Raw genomic sequence first — 18,081 nt, 5'->3', positions numbered from 1 at the left:
AATTTGATTTGCAGGGAGTTATAAGGAATGAATAATAGAAAAACAGCAAACCTGTGGAACTCGAAAAGTCCAAAGAGTTGTTGACATGGAGGCGTTTACAGACATATTCTCGGAAAGGTGAGGTTTTCGAAACAAAGAACTGGTATTGCGTTTATTTGTTTACTCTTCTAGAAGCTTTTCAAATATTTGTACAAATTTATTTACAATTCAGTTGTGCAAATTCTGATAGCAAATGGGATACTAATCCTAGAAAACCCCAAATAGCGCTTCACTAACAGACACTTTAAACAGACCCTCACTGTACTGGTGGACGAACACCTACTGCAGTGAAATAAATAGTGTCAACTTGAAGTACACTTATTATATGGCTAGTGAGCGGGCAAGATGAATCCAATCCTGCACTGTGATTGGCTACCCGAGTGGGCAAGATGGAGCTATCTTGCCTGCTTGGGACTACCCGCCGCGTCCCGCAAGAAAAACTTCCCAGAAAGCCATATAATAAATCCTTTATTGACCAAGCTTGTTCGGTCAAGATGGCTGGATATTGGCCTCGTTCTTTTTTTGCGAGTTTATGGACATCGACTCCATCTCGGTCCATAAACACGCAAAAAAAAGAACTTGGCCAATATCCAGCCATCTTGACGTCACACTTGGTCAATAACCCATACATATTACATTTGTTAACTTTCATAAGTTGACCTCTGTCTTAAGTTCCAAGTGTGTCTCCTCACAGGAGGTTCAAGTATAATGCAAAAAGGAAACTTAGTTTTGCCCTATGTTGTCAATCTGTTAATTTGTAGAAACTTGCAAAGTTTACTGTAAATGTATATTCATGTATTTACCCATTTTTTCACTGTCATTTTGTACACAAGCTAATGTAGTGCACAAGAAATGAACAGCACAAAAGACCAATTCATTGCAAGGAAACATTGATGCTCAAATTAAGCAAATGAAATAGTGTTTCCAGTGTAACATTCAGCAGATCCAGATTTGGATGCAGCATTAAAAAATTAAGGGTGGAACCCAGGTAGGGTGCAAAGATGGCTGAGGGCCTGGACTGAAAAACTACCCAGAAAAAAGGAAAAAGACCTCTTTATACACATAGTAAATTATGACGTCTTTTCTAGGCTACGTTTACCTATACATCATGTAAATACTAAAATACGAAATACTTGTGCTAGTTCATTATTAAAATTATCCATGGCAATAAGAAACAGAATTATAATAAAATTGTGAAAATATGTCTATTGAATGAAGAGAGGGATAGAAACAATATGGACCATTGCTTGAGAAAATTTGAGAAAACCTGCAAGTAGTCTCAGGTTTTCACACATTTAATCTTTACAAATATATTTTATAAATTAAACTCTTTCAAGGCAAAATGCATAGTCTTAGTCAACTCTGAAATACTGTTCTCTGAAGCCAAGAAAGTTAATATACTTTTACTCAGGGCCAGTAGGCTTCTAACCTTAACTTTTAAATCTTCTGGTGTGGATTAGTTAGTTACCAAATTGAAACTTTGATCAAAGTCCTACAAAGATAAAACCTGTTTGAAACTTTAAACCACTAAGGTACATGACTGTATATCTACAGGGCTGTCAATAACGACCGTAACTTGTAACACTTGCTACGGCTGAGTATGTTTGATGGGCCCTTGATGTTACCAGTAAGCTTACTTGCAATTGATACAATTCACTCTAAAGGCAACAAATTTGTTACGGGTGTGAAGATCAAGGCTACAAGTAAATCAAAACGTAATGAGAGCCCTGCATCTACAAGTACATTCACTATGCTTATGAGTTATCTCTGAATCTGTCATACCTACATCTACATCCATGGTAATTAACTCATAAATTCTCTTTGTTTGTTGGATATAAAAGTTTACAAATTAGACCTCACCTCTTCAGACCACTCAGGTATTCTTGATTTTCTCTCCTGTGATTGAATTACAAAATTTGCAGAAAGTTTTCGGCGATGTAGATGTCGTGATGATGGAGACTGAAGTTGATCCCCTCTCGAGTCTTTTGGTAGTGCCAGTGTATTCATATTTTGGGCTATCTCCAGTGCAAAGAAGACGTAATTTCTTAATTCTTTACAGATTTTCTGATTTTATGTTATATGTTAATTGATGTTAGTGAAGCCAGGTGTTTCAGTAGGTCTTGTCAAGAACAATAATTATAATTGTAATGGCATTCCTGATTGAATAATTTATCTGCTTCAATTCTCAAGAAGATTATTGTAGGTGCTAATAAAGATGAAAGCATGGTTCCAAAAGTAATTAACACAGTTTCGGTTATATTGTATGAGGTTCTGAAGCTTCTCTTTGTTCCTAGTTGTATACGATAAGTACATGTATGTATACTTGTATGTATTTGTTAGAATTTAAAATAATTTTTTGGTTTTTTTTTTTGTTTCTTGTTCTCTAAACCAGCCTGAGTGAGTTTTCTTTCTTTTTTTTTTCCCTCTCATTTACTGTCATAAAATCAGGAACAGATCCATGACATAAAACAAATTGAATGAAGATTTTAATTAACCTCAACCAGAAGCAAGTCCACATCACACACAATACTGAACATTGTACCTGTATATGCTGGTACTGTTACACTGTAGGTGACATTTTTGATACATAGTGCTGTATGTTTTTTTTTTTTTGTCTTTCTTTTTCTAGCTTGATCAGGAAAGGTTCTTTAACATCATGTGAGGAAGAACTAAGAGAGGTTGGAAATTTGTTCTTGTACAGTACTATAACAGTAAAAAACAAAACAAAAAAATATAGTTCTGTCACTGTAGAAAATGTTCCCATACAGAGCTTTTAATAACCAAACAAAATAAATTCCTGCAATGTTAAGTGTTGATGTACATGACGTATTTCTAAATAAATTGATGTTCATTAATTTTGTAACAGCACACTTATTGTACTTAGATATTACAAATAAAAGTTTGTAACCAGTACATCATGTCAATTGTATTTCTTAAAAGTGTTTTCATCAAGTGAAATATTTATTAAATCATAGCCTTGTACATAATTGACCACAGTTTTTTGTTTTTTTTCAATTTTAACATTGAGCTTAAGGCTAAATGAATTTATTTAGCAGTTTTCTGTTAAATTTGCATAAATTAGAATCTTCACTGTTATTCACTACTTGGTACACAGTAGTACAGTTTCATATCAAAAGATGCCTTCAAAAACTTTAAAGGTAACATTCAATCGTCTTTAATAACTACAATTATAGCTTATTTATGGCAGTATTTACTATCGATGAAGAAGTTTCGAGTAATTGTATTAGTTTTCAATGTATATGTACACACTGTATTTTAGAGGCTATTATGTTTTCAATAACTGTTTACAGTAACAGACATCTACATGTATCTGACAAATAGAGGTTTCCTGCAGGTATCCCAGGAAATGTTGCGAAAATTAAAACATGTTGATAGACATGTATTTTGATCAATAATGTTACTGTAATCACCCTTCAAGATTGAGAACTATGTGATAAATCATTTGGTACAAATGCAAAAAAAATTCACTGATTAGGTACGTAACATTTATTTTTATGAACATAGACTATAAAATGTGGGTACTGGAAACTTCCAGCACTGAAATACGTATCTAGCCATTATATTTTGTCAATATTTTGATCAGCAACAAATTAAAACTTTTTCACAAATGAAAGTTAATTAATGAGCACACGGACATTTTTTTCAGAAGTTCTTACATCAAATTAAGTACTAAGTGCTGATAGTACATGTAATTGTTGATTAATTTTATTTAGTAATTATCAACACATTTTTTTTTTCTCATGATTCCAGCTGATGCGGCAAATTGATTTGATGGTAACTGCCAAGAAAGCAGAATGGGAAAACCACATACATGCAGTTCAGATACAACTAGACAAGAAAACCAAGGAATTGGAGTTCGTCAAAGTTCAACTGGAACAGAAGAGCCAAGAGGTTTGCAACTGTACAATGTACACTGTAGATGTGTATAAATAGCATCACAATCAAAAATATGTAATAAACATGTATATGGCCTAAATTAGACTTAGTAAACATTATCAAAAATTGTTACCAGCAGACTTATTCCAAAACAATATTTGATTCGAATAACTTACAACACATACAGTGTGCAAAGAAAGTCCTGTCTAATAGTCTGGGGCTAGTGAATTTTCCAGTTGGGCTAGAGGATTCTTGGGAAGCTTCTTTGGACAAAATGTTTGACCAACTTCAAATTACAAAGGTACAACTGGTAAGAGATGAACTTTTGGGGGGAACAATTTCGAGCTAGTACATGATAGTTTGAGCTTGCAAGCCCAATGGGCAAGCCCAAATATTTGTTTCCTTTGTACATCCTGTATTACACTCTGGGCAATTTTGCACAGTAGATGTACATAGTAAAAATTACCTAGTCTACATGTATGTTGTGGTTTAATATTACCCTTGATACAATTTTTTGGTATTAATATACAATGTGCACAGGTATTATCATACACCAGTTGAGGAAAACACCAAATTGTAGCAACTGAAGATAAAATTGAACCTCAGCAACTATTTTTACCCACTATGAATCATATCACAGTTACTCAAGTCATACAGATTCAGTGATTGATATCCAATTCCAGAATCATACAGTAGCTAAGTGTTTCCACCCCGACAAGCTGAATCAATACCAAGAATAACAAACTAATTTTGTCAAGTATGTACATTTACATCATTCTGTATTCAGTCTTTGTAATTTTCAAAATGACATGATGTACATGTATGCCACATATTGATTAAATTATTTTTATTATTACAAATACATGTAATGTAGTGAATTTTAGTTATGTTGTCTTCAACAGGTAGGTGGGCTTCAACAGAAAGTAGATGAGATGGAGATGACGCAAAGAGATATTGTTACAGAGTATGAGGAACATGTGATACATCTCAAAGAAGAGGTGATATATTAACACTTATATGTAGGCAAGATTACACTGAAAACAGAATAGACTGAAGTTTTTTGTCACAAGCTTAAAATTCTCCTTAGCGAATACCCTTGCTACCTCTGTTAACTGTAAAGAGAAATAAGAAGTCTATCAAAGTGTCTTTTTTTATAGAATGAAGAGTTTTCTCACATGTGTGAATGATAAAAAACTGGTAATCTACTGACTTGATGGATGTGCACGTACTTAAAAAGTATAAGAGAAAATGGTAATGAGCAACCAATTAAATTCAAAAAATGTCTGATCAACCTAAAATTGGTCATTTTGGTTACAAAATGAGCATTTACAGTGTATAGAAGAAAAGAAGTAATGGTAGAAGTCTGTACATGTACATGTATGTATAAATGTAGACATTGATGGAGTCTGCCTCTTTGTATAATTGAATTTGGTCATGCAAGATGAATGGTGAACAGTAACATATGTAAGTACAGTTGATTCTCAATAACTCTAACTTTCAAGGGAAATTGAAAAAGGTTTGAGTTATTGGGAGTTTGAGTTATCGGGAGGTCGAATTATCGGGAGTTCGAGTTATCGGGAGTTTGAGTTATTGGGAGTTCAGAACCACTGACCTGAAATAAGGAAAAAACGGTGTTAAATGTTTTTCTATTCATGTAGTGTACATTTTAATCAAATTTAATCACAGATTGGAGAGAAGTTGTATGAGTGAAAATAAAACAATACATCTCTAAATTACAGTCTAAATTGGAACATAACGTAATGTGAAAAATATAACAAAGGAAAGCAGCAGGGAGAAGTCCAGGAACTGTGAACTGCACAGGTTTTCTAAAGAGAACAATGTCAAGCTACTGGTACAAAGTTCATGCAATTTACTCATTCAATTTACATTTTATTGAAACACATTGTTCGAGTTATCAAGGGTAAAATTATAAGAAATGACCTGAAGGGAAATGAAAATTGCTTCAAGTTAGCGGGAGGTTCAAGTTGTTGAGGGTGCGAGTTACCGAGGATAAAATTGGAGTAAATGTATAATGGAAATCCAGGGGACATCAATTTTGGTTCGAGTTAGCATAAAGTTCGAGTTAGCAAGGGTTCAAGTTATCAGGAGTCGACTGTAGTAACAACATTTCAGGTAAATTATTTTTGCCTCATTAAAATTTCTCTCCCAACACCTCTACCCCACAAGCTTTCAAGTTAACCCTTACAAGCTGTAAAATTGCAATAATTGTTCACATTTTCAAGGTTGACCATCTGAAATATGAGCACGAAAAACTCCAGAAGAAGAGCAGCAAGCAAACCACACACATTGAAAAGGAGAGAGATCAGGTAGGATATTGGGATTTAAAAGTGGTAGCAATCACATTTTTTTTTTTATCAATTTTATTATAATTTTATTAAATAGTAATCATTGAATCTAGTTCTTGTTCACTAAGAACTGAGACCCACTTGGACTTACCTAGTTGAAAGTTGTTGATGGCTTCCAGAACCACCAACCAGTCAGCTCATGTCACTCACTCGAGCAATCCAAGAAATCTTTCATAAAAATGTACTCTTGAAATAGGACAATTTAAAAGGTCTTTATTGGAGCCTAGTGGCCCATCAGTCCAGTGCTTAGTGTCAGTTTCTGTAGCATGAATGTGTAGAAGTATTTCAATCTACTCCTGTCTGGATGGAATGCCACTAGGCCATCACAGGGTTGCACCCTATCATAAACTTGGTGGGAGGTGCCTATTTACATTGTATTTACTGCCAGGGTGGAGAGAAGCACTGTTATATACAGACTATAGTGTCTTGCCCAAGAACACAACACAACGACCCAGTCCAGGGCTCGAACCTGGGCCAACTGATCTGGGGTCCAGTGTAATAACCATTAAGCCACTGTGCCTTCGACATACCATAGAATTCCGAAAGAAACGACCCCCCCCCCCTGAAAATAATGGCTCCCCAAAAGTAACTTAATATTTTACCTTCCTATTGTCAAACCCCAAAAGTAATGGTCCCCCTGATAGTAACAGTCCATCTGAAAGTAGTGGCCCTTTGAAGAAGTCACATGACAAACTTGAAGGTAAACTCTCTGATCTCAAGCGCAATGCAGATGGAACAGCCTGACTGCAGAACGGAACAACTTGAAGACTTTCTTGTGTGTGTTTTTTTTGGAATGTAACTGAATTTTTCTTGAAATTCTGATTTATACATGTAACCTGTATTTGTCTGGCAGCAGTGTCAAATGGTAAAGTGTAATCGGTTGTATTGCGATATAATGTCACCATTATACTTACATCCTACAGTACTGACATATTAAGGACCTTCTTGGTTTGTAGTAACAGTCTGCTTTGTTTATGTGGGTAGTTAGTTACATACATAAGCAGAACTTTCAATTTCATGTGTTACACTTCCGCTTTGTATGAAATGACTGTGAATTACCGTACAAACATTTTTCACCATCCGAAAGTAACAGCTATCCGAAAGTAATGGCTTCCCGAAAGTAGCGCCCTTTTGCCTGCTAAATCTAAGAATCTATGTCAGCAACAAAAGACCTGTTTGTCAAGGGATATTAAAATTTTGATCATGTGTTGGTTTTTGAAAAATAAAGTGCTGTTGCGTTCTTGTGTGGCAGACAAGTAGCATTCAGTGTGCAAGAATTTTAAGTTAAAAATCTGATTGGTGTATATTACATGTATTTCACATACGTAATGTTATTATAATGACATTAATGCTGTTCTCTTGTCTAATTCAATCTGTATTTCTTTTATTAGCTTTTGGCAGATCTGAAATCCAGAGATTCAGAAGTGGATAAACTGAAGGATAGACTAGAGGTACATGTATGAATGAAACATTGTCATGATCCTGGCATGGATCAATGTACACATATACTGTACATGTAAAATTCTCCTCAATGTTTCTCCATGCTTTTGAGGTCAATTCATCAAAGGTTACTCCTGCAGCCTCTTCCAGTCAAAGTTGCTCTGTAAAATCAAGGTTGTGGCCAGTAACAGATGAAACGAGGCATTAGCCTAATTTTTTCTCTGTTTTTTTTTTTTTTTTTTTTTTTCATTAAACAGCCTAAATACCTGGGAAGAGAATTTAAAGTTTTGTGAGTTCACATTGCCTCAGTCATAATTTTTTTCTGGTTACGGTACTGAAAACACTTGTTTTGACTCGTGTCTCCTTTACTGTAGGAATATAGAGCCAAAATGCTGGAGTGGGAAGGAGGGCGGAAAGCACGAGATGACCGCATCCGAGGGCTGGAGAGTCAAAAGAAAGCATTGATCGAGAAGAGTGATATGATGCAGGTATTAATATAACACTGTAATCATGTTCGAGACATCAGACTGCATCTTAACATAAATTATAACCTTAACATGCTACTACTGAATAAAATGTATTGTAACAATTTCATTCCTTAGCAACAGTTGCTAGGATACCAAGCGCAGCTCAACAAGAGGAGGCAGATAATGGAAGACCTTGAACGGGATCACCAGCAAGAGATGGCTGCTTTACAATCTCAGGTACGTTAAGGCGCTCTCCAGAAGGCTAGCACATTCAACCTTGCCTAAGGCCTGTTTCTTGAAGGTCCCGAATTTAAATTTTACCCCTGGAAAGCCACATCAAAATCTGACACCCTACAGTATGTTTACAGAACTATTTATTCTCATGTCCTTAATATGAACAGAGGGTCCCTTCATACAAGAAATTTCAGGCATATACACCTCTCTGATTTTATGTACAGATAAAGTAAAAAATGGTTTTGCTGGCCTGGAAAGTTTCCGGGGCTTTTGAGAAGCGGGCCCTCCCACCCCCATGTGAAAAAAAAACCAGCTCCAAAACAATACATGTATCTGTAGTGACAATGCCTTTATGCACTGTTTTTATTGTTTTGAAATGCCCTATTCTACTGTCTCCTGAAAAAGAACTCTCCAGTGTGGTAAGGGTCTTTTCAAAATGTACATTTTTGTGTGATATGTGTATGACCAATAAAATTGCTTATTGCATCATTTCAGCTTGGACGTGCAAAGGATGAATGTGATGGAACTGAAGACACTGTACAACAGTAAGATTACATGTATTAACAATTTACCTGGCATGTTTCTCAAACACTCCTTTCTAAATTTTAATGAAAATTTTCAGAGGTTACATGTATTCACTTTTCCCTTACTCAAAGCCTGTGTGACTGCTTGAAAAATCACCAAGAAAATGCTTAAACCTTGGAAAAAACACTCTTACTATATTTAATTAGCTAAAAGAGTACAGTACAGAAATTACTCAAAGTTATAACCTCAACTCTCAATTGTCCGAAGCAAAAACCCGAGAGTGTAGTTATACTCCCCAGTATCGTGAGATGCTGGTTTGTCTTTTTGGCAGAATTTGTCAGCATGCACTTTTACGAGTTCCTGTCTGGAGAGAGACAGAAAAAAAGTGTCTCTCCAAGCACAAAAGAAAAGAGCGGTAGCTGCGTTATATATAGTTTTTACAGTAAGGGAAGTTGTTTGGTCACAAATAAAGCTCAGTGACTTCTTTGTGAATTTAACAATCATTTTCAATACGGCTATCCTTTTAGTGTTGTGGATGTGTGATGGCATGACCGTGTTCATTTGGTGACCAAAGGACAAGTAATACAAATTATAGAGATTTGATGCATGTGCAAATGCCTCATTCTTGTTCTGTGGATTTCTGTTAGATTGAAAAGTTCTTTAGAGGAAGCCCTCGCTTCCAACAGAGAGCAAGCTTCTGACTTTGCCAAGCTGCAAGATGAACTCAGAAAGACTCGTTCATCACTTCAGGTATGGAATTTTTCTAATGGATTTGTAATGTTTATTGTTTTTGTTGTTCAATATATTGCCACTGACCTGTACAGCATTTTAAATTCTACATCTACATTTGATTTCATCGGTAAAGTCATTAAACATCACACCAACGTTAATAATATTACACAGAGTTGAAATCTTAAGAACAATAAAAATATATCTATAGCTACTTAGACGTAATATATACTAAATAAATAAAATAGGGAAATAACTTTTCTTTGTTTCTTATCATTTGCCTTATGCATTATAATATATTATATGTTATACGGTGCGTGGAGTTAGAGAAAAAAATTTTTTTCCGTGGCTGCAGCCTTCTGGCTTATCTGTGCCATTTATTTTTTAGTGTCTTGAGGAAGAAAATGCTCATCTACAGCTAGAACTTCAAGCTAGAGATGATCTCATCAGGGTAAGTAATAATTATTATTTTTTTACAACCTTTCTTCTTTGTTTGTTTGTATGAGACCAGTTGAGTGTTTCAGTGACCCAAATACTTATACTTATACTGGAGACGAATTATCCAACATGTCACTCACTCACTCACTCATTCCTTCCTCTTTGATCCTGATGGAACATGAGTCATCCACTAGTGCCCACCACCTGACCCTGTTTTGCGCAGTGCATTTCACTTCCTGCCATGAGGTGTCTCTCCTCCAACTCTGCCATTTTTGTGCGCCTCTAGGTATGCTGGGGTCCTACATGTCAGGAGATGATTTGTCTGTTTGAGACAGATAATTCGTTTAGAGATAAAATCGTGTTTTAGTCAAACTGTGGTCATAATGATTCGCGCCGAGCTTAATATATATTTGGTCATTGTCATGAGTTTAATGTATGATCTTGGTGATAGCCAAAGTTTTGGAGTGCATGCAGATGCATGAATCAGAACCTCCTAATATAATCACGCCTGACCGCTCACATGGTAATATAAATAAAATATTTGAACGTAATTTCATTGTCTTTGAAAATTCTGACATCCAAACTGAAGGGTTTCCTGCGTCTCGTGAGGTCACATTTTAACCCCTGTGCTTTTTCAGCTTAAGGCTGCAATAGTTCATGAAAATATCTACTATGGTTTTTTATTATTATTATTGACTGCAGGCAGCAGAAGATGACCAAAGACAGCATGCAGAAGACATGTCTAAACTGGAACAGAGTCTGATAATGAAGGACGAGGTTATCAGGTACAAACCCTACAAGACACGAAGCTATAAGGCTACATGTATTAGGCCTCTTTGAGCTGACTTATTCCCACGTATGCCTCTGTTTTGTATTTTGTCAGTGGTGTTTCTGGCTACTTCATCAGGAAAGTCAAGTTGTCAGAAATGTTTACCAAATATACATGTATGTCTGGGTTTATGAAAACGGCGTCAATACTTACATGTAAAACCAGACCACCCATACGCACTTTAATTTCACGACTCCTAAAGGCTTTAAAATCATTAAGTGATGAAAAAAAAAAGAAAGAAATAGAGAGAGAAGAGCAAGAAAAGGAAGATGAGAGAGTGGAGGAAAATAACGCTTTAGCGGGACGCGATTTCTTTAACACTGTTTGATAAATACAGACATGCATATTCAATGTTTTCTTGGCTCATTTTCAGACAACTGGAGGACGTAAGTAGAAGAACAGAAAATATTGAAGTGAGGAGACTAAAGGAGGATCTTAGAACAAGCCGAATGGAAATAGAGTGAGCTATTAACAATATATTTACAACCTTCAAGTGGCTGTATTTTTCCTTAGAATACCTTCTTACCTACCTACCTACCTACCTACCAGCTCTTTCAGCAGATATCTGCCAAAATGTCCATCGCAGGGTACTTACTCCCCCCCCCCCCCCCCCCACCCCCCGCACTCCCTTCCCAACATTAACTTTGCCAGTACCCTGGATGGAGAGAGAGAGACATAGTAATAGCAAAAAAGCTTTAAACCTGGACCTTTCAATCATTGGTCCAGCACGCAAACAGCTAAACCACCACACATCCAACGATTGCACACACCAAGAGTTTCAAATCATTGTCAGCAGTTTTATGGTTAAATTAATGTTTCTCTCACACAGATCGCAGCTAGATGCAAGTCAATATCAGAAGAATGAACTGAACCACTTGAATCAAAAGTAAGTTAATGTACTAGAACTTTGAAAATCGTGTTTTGTGCTTGTTTAAATGAAGGAGTTCCCTCTCAGTACTTCTTTCCATTCGACAGACTGGAAAGTAGTAAAAACGAAATTTCCAAGCTACAAGCAGAGCTTTCTAGGAAGGTAAGTTTAAACGTTTGCGTGCAGTGCAAAGCTTACAGATGCTGCTGTTTCATGAGACATTTTTTCGTACAATTTGCCTTTCCATGTACCAGCAGACAGTTCTGTTACTATGAAGCGTGATTAATGATAATGCTTTCCTTTTAAACTTTAAGCAGGAGGAAGTAAAATTCTTAGAAGACAATGACCTCAAACAACTGATGCTGGAAAATTCAAAGGTTTGATAATTGTAGTTTACTAAATAAAATTCTGTCCAAATTATGATCATCGGCAGTCCTTAAGACTGGTTTTCTTCAGCAGCCCCAGCTCGTGTAATTCTAGAGGTCCGGTTTTTTTTGTTTTTTGTTTGTTTGTTTGTTTGTTTGTTTGTTTTATGTTTTTTGTTTTGTTTTGTTTTTTTGTCGCGTTAATTAAGCTTTCTAGTCGTCGAGTATAGGCTATATTTGTATCCTCGGTGTTGGCCTGGAACTAGCTTGCAATTGAGGTTAACGCGGGGAGACATTTTAAATGCAAATGACATTGAGCCTCCATTGCAAGCTAGTTCCAGTCCAACACCGTGAATACGGATATGGCCCATCAAAGCCCTGTTCAGTACAATAGAAAATGTCCATAAGTTGACAGGTGAACAGGGGAATAATTTACCTTTTAATCTTCAGCTCAAAGAAAAGATTTCAACTGTAGGAGATGGACATCAAGCTGAAGTGGACGGTATGAAGGAACAGATTGCTAACATGACTGCTGAACTTCATAAAAGGTGATTTTGCGTGTGACTTTCATTTTTTGTTTTTTTTGTTTCTTTCGTTCTTCTATTTTCTTTTCCTTGGACCCTCGGAATTAGCGCTGAGAGAAATTGCACTAAATAGTAAGTGCTGCTTATCAATGAAGGATTGATCGATTTTCTATCACTTCAGACATCAAACTTTCTTCTTTTCTGTTCAAATGTAAGCAGCAGTCAACTCCACTGCTTTTGATAAATAATCTTTCCATTTCTTTCCTTTCCTTATTTTCGTTTGACGTTAGGGACGCTGCTATGGCATCCATTACCGAACGAGCTCAACGCATGGAAAAAGATCTTCGAGAAACAAACGCAAAACATGACAGATCAGCCGCTGAACTCCAGGTAAGGTGGGAAAATTGGCATACCTGTGGTGTCTGCGTGTGTGGGTTTTGCGCATGTGCAGTGCGCAATACGCGTGCAAGTAGTGTGCGCGCGGAGAGCGCGAAGAAGAACGAGTGATTCAACGTTAGGGTTAGTAATATTTGAATGAGAGTTTGCTTCAATCCCCTCAAGCTTAGTTTATCGAGAAGCATGACAGCAGAATGTCTTTGCGCCACTGTAGAGATATTTTGTATGTTGGGTATTGTTCTTGTGTATGTTTTGAGATTAATTAGACAACGACAGTGAAATTTCAAGCGACTTTTTTTTTTCCTCTGTGTTTATTTCTCAGGTAACGAACGCGCAACTTGAAGCCTTGCGAATTGAAAACAGACATCTCCGAGACACAGCGCTAAATGAGCAGTTTACGGTGAGTCAGAGCTCGGGTCTTGTTCAAGACCAGAGCAGGTTCTTTTACAGTGTTGTCCCGTACAAGGCGGGTAATCACAAGATTCTGGATTGGTGAGGCCAGTTAAGCTTCAAGCCTGACTTGGGTCATTACGTTGTGATCTTGTGTAGTGTCTCTATTTGGGAAAATATTTGACCAAACGTGATGTTCACATGGCTGAATACTGGCCATTTGTTTTTGTTTTTGTTTTTGTTTTTGTTTTGTTTTTTGGCGTGTTTGTGGACCGTGACGTTGTCGAGGTCTATAAATAAGCAAAACGATCGAGGCTAATATCCAACTATCTTGACCGAACAAGCTTCGTTAATAAACCATTTGTTATGTGGCATAGAGGGATATGTGGGACACAGCGGGTAATCCCGAGCAGTCATGATAGCTCTCATCTGTGACCAATCACAACCCAGTATTTGGTTCATCTTGCCCCATTGCGGAGCTAGCCATATAATGACATGTTTCCATTGTTCATTTTAGGATTTATCAGACCTCTACAGTGGCAACCTGCAGCTCATTGGTCAGCTAGAGGTAAGCAAAGAGTTCGTGTTCAAGAAATAAATGTAATATCAGTAAATGATCAACGCGGCAAATTTTGCACTAGACTCCGTTTAACGGTGATCCTCATATGTCTGAAGAATTGAAGAATTTGAAGAGAAGGCAGCAGAAACTCAATTTTATCTTATTTCCTCCGTTCTTTGATTTTAGGATGATAACAAAAACTTACGAACTGAAGTAGCTACGCTCCGCGAGGAACTAAGTACGTTAGAAGCCAAATATCAAGACAAATACAGACACGCGCTGAGGAAAAATCAGGATGCTTTAGCTGACATCAAGGACAACGAGTTCAGGTACAGTCAAGGGAGTGCGTACCATCTCTGAGCCGCCGTCCACACTACGCTAAAGGAATTGAAGACGCAGCTTTATTTCTCCGGCTAGGCCTTCCGTCCACACTAATCCGGCACGAAAACGGAGCTTTTCGAAAACGCTCTTCAAACCGAAGGGATTTGAAAACGCTGGCTTTTCGTTTTCGCGTGGACGGAAAACATTTTGAAAACGGAGCTTTACGAAAACAATGACGTCACGATAATCACGTGATTTCCCAGACCAAGTTTTCCTCAACACAAATCCAAAATGACCGGTGATTGTTGTTTTCAAATTCCTCCGGCCTAGTGTGGAGTGAAAATATTTGATGCGTTTTAAGAGTGAAAACTCCGTTTTCAAATTCCTCGGACTTAGTGTGGACGGAAAGCATTTGATGCGTTTTCAGTGTGAAACCTCTGTTTTCAGATTCCTCCGGCTTAGTGTGAACGAGGCCTGAGGAGTTGTGTGATCATAACTTGTTGATTTCGAACTAAAAACCGTTCGCTCACACCATCTGCAAACCTTCGGGAAGTTTAAAACTTGCTTGCCAGAGGAATTTTCAGAAACTTTCGTGTATCACTTCCGGCCAGAATTTTACCTCTGCTGAAAATTCCATTCGTTGAAATATGTTTAAAAAGATCTGTAGGTGCTTTAATCGCACCGTTTTGGTCAGAGATCAATCACTGGAGAAGTTCGGGGAAAAACCGGGTTTGAATTAGTGAAAATCTTAGCCCAAGAATCTAGCCAATCAAGTCATGTGTCTCCAGAGCCAGCTTTTTCTTGTGCCAAAGCCCCACTGGCTAAGACGGACAGGTGGCTCTGGGGACGAAAACATGACAGTTACACAGCCCCATGTCGGGTGGGATTTCGCTGTGTTGCGTTTGAGTGATGTTTGCTTTATATTCAGGAAGCTACAATTTCTAGCTACAATCACCCTGTTTCGCTGGTACGACATAAAGTCGTGTAAGAGTGAATCAGTTTTCTTGGGTCATTTGATTTTACATTGAGTTGCCTAGAGTCAGTTTTCAGAAGTGTTTTCACTCCTGAGATTACTTCACTCACAACTCTTGGGCCTCTGTTACGTTTCAACGAGGCTGATCCGACAGAACAGTAAGTTCTACATGAGGTACGGTCAGTATATATGAATCGGTTTGTTTGCTCAAGTTCAATAATCCTTTGCTTTCTTCGCAGACGCCACAGCGAGCTCCGTTCCGAGTCTGATCGCAAAGTGGCGTCGTTAGAAGGTCGTCTTGAAGCTACGATCAGAAAATATGAGACGCAACTGCACAATCTGCAGATGGAGAATGAACGACTGAAGAGCGGTGCAGCAGCAACGGAACAGAGAGATAATGGTAAGGATACCTTTGTCATGTGAAATTTCCTGTAATACGGCTAATGATTGTTAACTCTACGACTTGACCCAATCACTGCTGCCTACATTTCTCCCCTCAGGCGCACCACAGCCTCTGTTGTCCTCAACAAGCAAGGTCCTCCCAGAATATGTCCCCAGAAGGCCCGTGGATCTAAGCGCCAGTAGCGGCTACACGGATACTGAAGCGCTGACCTATGCCGACCTGAACGTGGACCAAGCTCCTTCAGACTCTGAGGTATGCAGAAACTGCTGAGAAGCCCAATGAATACCATACCTATATCTGTGGATTATTGACCAGGCGTGAGGTCAAGGTGGCCGGATGTTGGTCAAGTTCTTTTGTTTCGTTTTGGTGTTGTTGTTGTTGTTTTTTGTTTGTTTTGTTTGGTTTAGTTTTGCTGGAGTTTCTTCTGTTACATTGTGTAAATATCGTGCCAATTAGCTTCCATGTTGTTTTTAGATTATCTTTGTTCATGTTACATTGCAGCTTGAAGTAATTCTTCTTGGCCACATCCTTGATCTTATTAAGTTTGTTGTTATACACCTGTATGTCTATTACATTTGTACTTTTTTGTATCTTCACTGAGAAAATGAGTTTTAAAAAGCTTTTGCCTTCTGTTGATGGAGGTACTGATGGCGTTTGATAGCCATGGTTTGTTAATTTGTCTTTTCTTTTTTTGTTCTCCCTTAAACTAAAGTGTAAACTGCAAATTCTTCCTTCATCTCTCCTTTCCTACAATTAGACATAACAAGGTTGGAAGCTAACTCGAAAGCCGAACGGTTTATTTAGCCTCCAGTCTCATTCAAACAAGATTATAACAGTTACCTCATCTAAACATACTAAATATATTAAATAAACAAAAACTACCATAATATTTACATTTATATTGAGAAAATAAGGATGTTGTTGTTGTTGTTGTTGTTGTTTTGTGTGTTTGTGGATCGAGACGGAGTCGAGGTCCATAAACAGCCAAAACAAAAACGAGCGAAGCCATTATCCAGCCATCTTGACCGAACAAGCTCGGTCAATAAAGGATTTGTTATATGGGATAAAGTGCACCAAAAATATGATCTTCAGGGAAATTTTTTTGCAGGACATTGCGCGTAATCCCGAACGGACAAGACATTGCAATCTTGCCCGCTCGGCTAGCCAATCACTGCGAAAAATTTGGTTCATCTTGCCCGCGCACGAAGCTAACCATAATATAATGGGTAGGGTTTATGGATAGAAATAGTCATTTAGGTTGCTTGATAAAGCTTCAAGTCAGTCGTTTTTGCGCATAATTTGTGCTCTCTTTTTGTAGTAAATCCATGCACCTCATTTACATTCCATTTCTTTTTCCTCAGCGGTCCGTCACCCCTGTGGGCGCCAGGCGCTCCTCTATCACGTCGGATTTCTTGGCGGAGGAGAATCGACGAGAGAAGGAACTGGAGAGAATTCTAGACAGAAGGATAGCAGACTTGAAAACTAACACGGAATATATTATACAGAAGTACACGTGACAACTGGGAGAGATTGTATCGCCAGGTAGAAGGACGTGCTAAAATTTGTTACAGAAGAAGAGCAACGGGACAGTTGATACTAAAGTCGAATCTCCGATGACGGACACCTCCCGTAAGCGGACACTTAGTAACGGTCCCAGCCACACACAAACACTGTATTTTTAACCTCCTACTAGCGGACACCTCTCTACAGCGGACACTTTCTCTGGTCCCGAAGGTGTCTGCCTACGGGAGGTTCGACTGTATATATCAAGTTGGAAGACGCTCTACACCCGGGGTGGAGGAAATTACTTATGAAATGCTCACCCGGAGATGCAAAGTGCCAGACAAGCGGATACCTGGTGTGTGATACAGGTGTTCTTTGCCAATCATAATAAAATCATAATGGTGTAAGGTAGTTTTAAGGTAATATCAGCTGTCTCGTCTTTTGTCAGAGAATGAGGCTGCCTTCTCTTCAGGTAGCTATTAATAATATAGGAACTCTTGGGAAAAGTTTCTCTACTCATTAATGTAATACCTTGTTACATGAAATTTTCGCGACACATTAATTTCGCGAATTTCGCGATTTAAAACAAATTAAAGTGACTCGAATAATAAGTGTCGTGAACATAACATGACGCGAAAATTAAGTGACTCACATTATGTTACTGTTGACATACAGTCCCGCCTTTGCTTTTTTTGTTAATTCTGACGTATTGTTCAAGTGATGAAGTCGGTTCACTAAATTCAAGGACACGTTAAAGTAACATTGCCAAGGAAATAAATTGTGTGTTACTCGAAAACGCGAAGTCAAAATGTTCA

General features: G+C 37.7%; 1 protein-coding gene across 2 annotated transcripts; it reads left to right on the top strand.

Annotated features, from left to right (window-relative positions):
* The first annotated feature begins 34 nt into the window (after positions 1-34).
* On the top strand, positions 35-17,516 carry LOC145491657 (centrosomal protein of 63 kDa-like). 2 transcript variants are annotated; one of them, XM_081470881.1, is made up of 24 exons: positions 35-117; positions 2,669-2,717; positions 3,811-3,951; positions 4,839-4,934; positions 6,180-6,263; positions 7,694-7,753; positions 8,117-8,230; positions 8,345-8,446; positions 8,939-8,988; positions 9,616-9,718; positions 10,086-10,148; positions 10,838-10,920; positions 11,338-11,424; positions 11,794-11,850; positions 11,940-11,994; positions 12,150-12,209; positions 12,648-12,745; positions 13,012-13,111; positions 13,440-13,517; positions 14,025-14,075; positions 14,253-14,395; positions 15,600-15,760; positions 15,861-16,015; positions 17,125-17,516. In XM_081470881.1, the coding sequence occupies exons 1-24, from the start codon at positions 86-88 to the stop codon at positions 17,278-17,280; spliced, it is 2,178 nt and encodes a 725-aa protein (XP_081327007.1). In that variant the 5' UTR covers positions 35-85; the 3' UTR covers positions 17,281-17,516. The 2 variants fall into 2 exon arrangements, with proteins under 2 accessions (XP_081327007.1, XP_081327006.1); XM_081470880.1 differs by having other exon boundaries at positions 12,147-12,209.
* The last annotated feature ends 565 nt before the right edge of the window (positions 17,517-18,081 follow it).

Source organism: Orbicella franksi, chromosome 7 (genome assembly GCF_964199315.1).
Source record: "Orbicella franksi chromosome 7, jaOrbFran1.1, whole genome shotgun sequence".
Taxonomy (NCBI): Eukaryota; Metazoa; Cnidaria; class Anthozoa; order Scleractinia; family Merulinidae; genus Orbicella; species Orbicella franksi.
Note: the sequence above shows the minus strand (reverse complement) of the source record. Positions and strands in the feature narration are given on the sequence as shown.

What these genes read in the sequence shown, in the direction of transcription:
- LOC145491657 (XM_081470880.1), top strand. Translation starts at nt 86, where the DNA reads ATGGAGGCGTTTACAGACATATTCTCGGAAAG. An exon ending in TGATACATCTCAAAGAAGAG is followed by an intron (nt 4,935 to 6,179) that starts GTGATATATTAA and finishes CACATTTTCAAG; the next exon opens with GTTGACCATCTGAAATATGA. An exon ending in AACTGAAGGATAGACTAGAG is followed by an intron (nt 7,754 to 8,116) that starts GTACATGTATGA and finishes CCTTTACTGTAG; the next exon opens with GAATATAGAGCCAAAATGCT.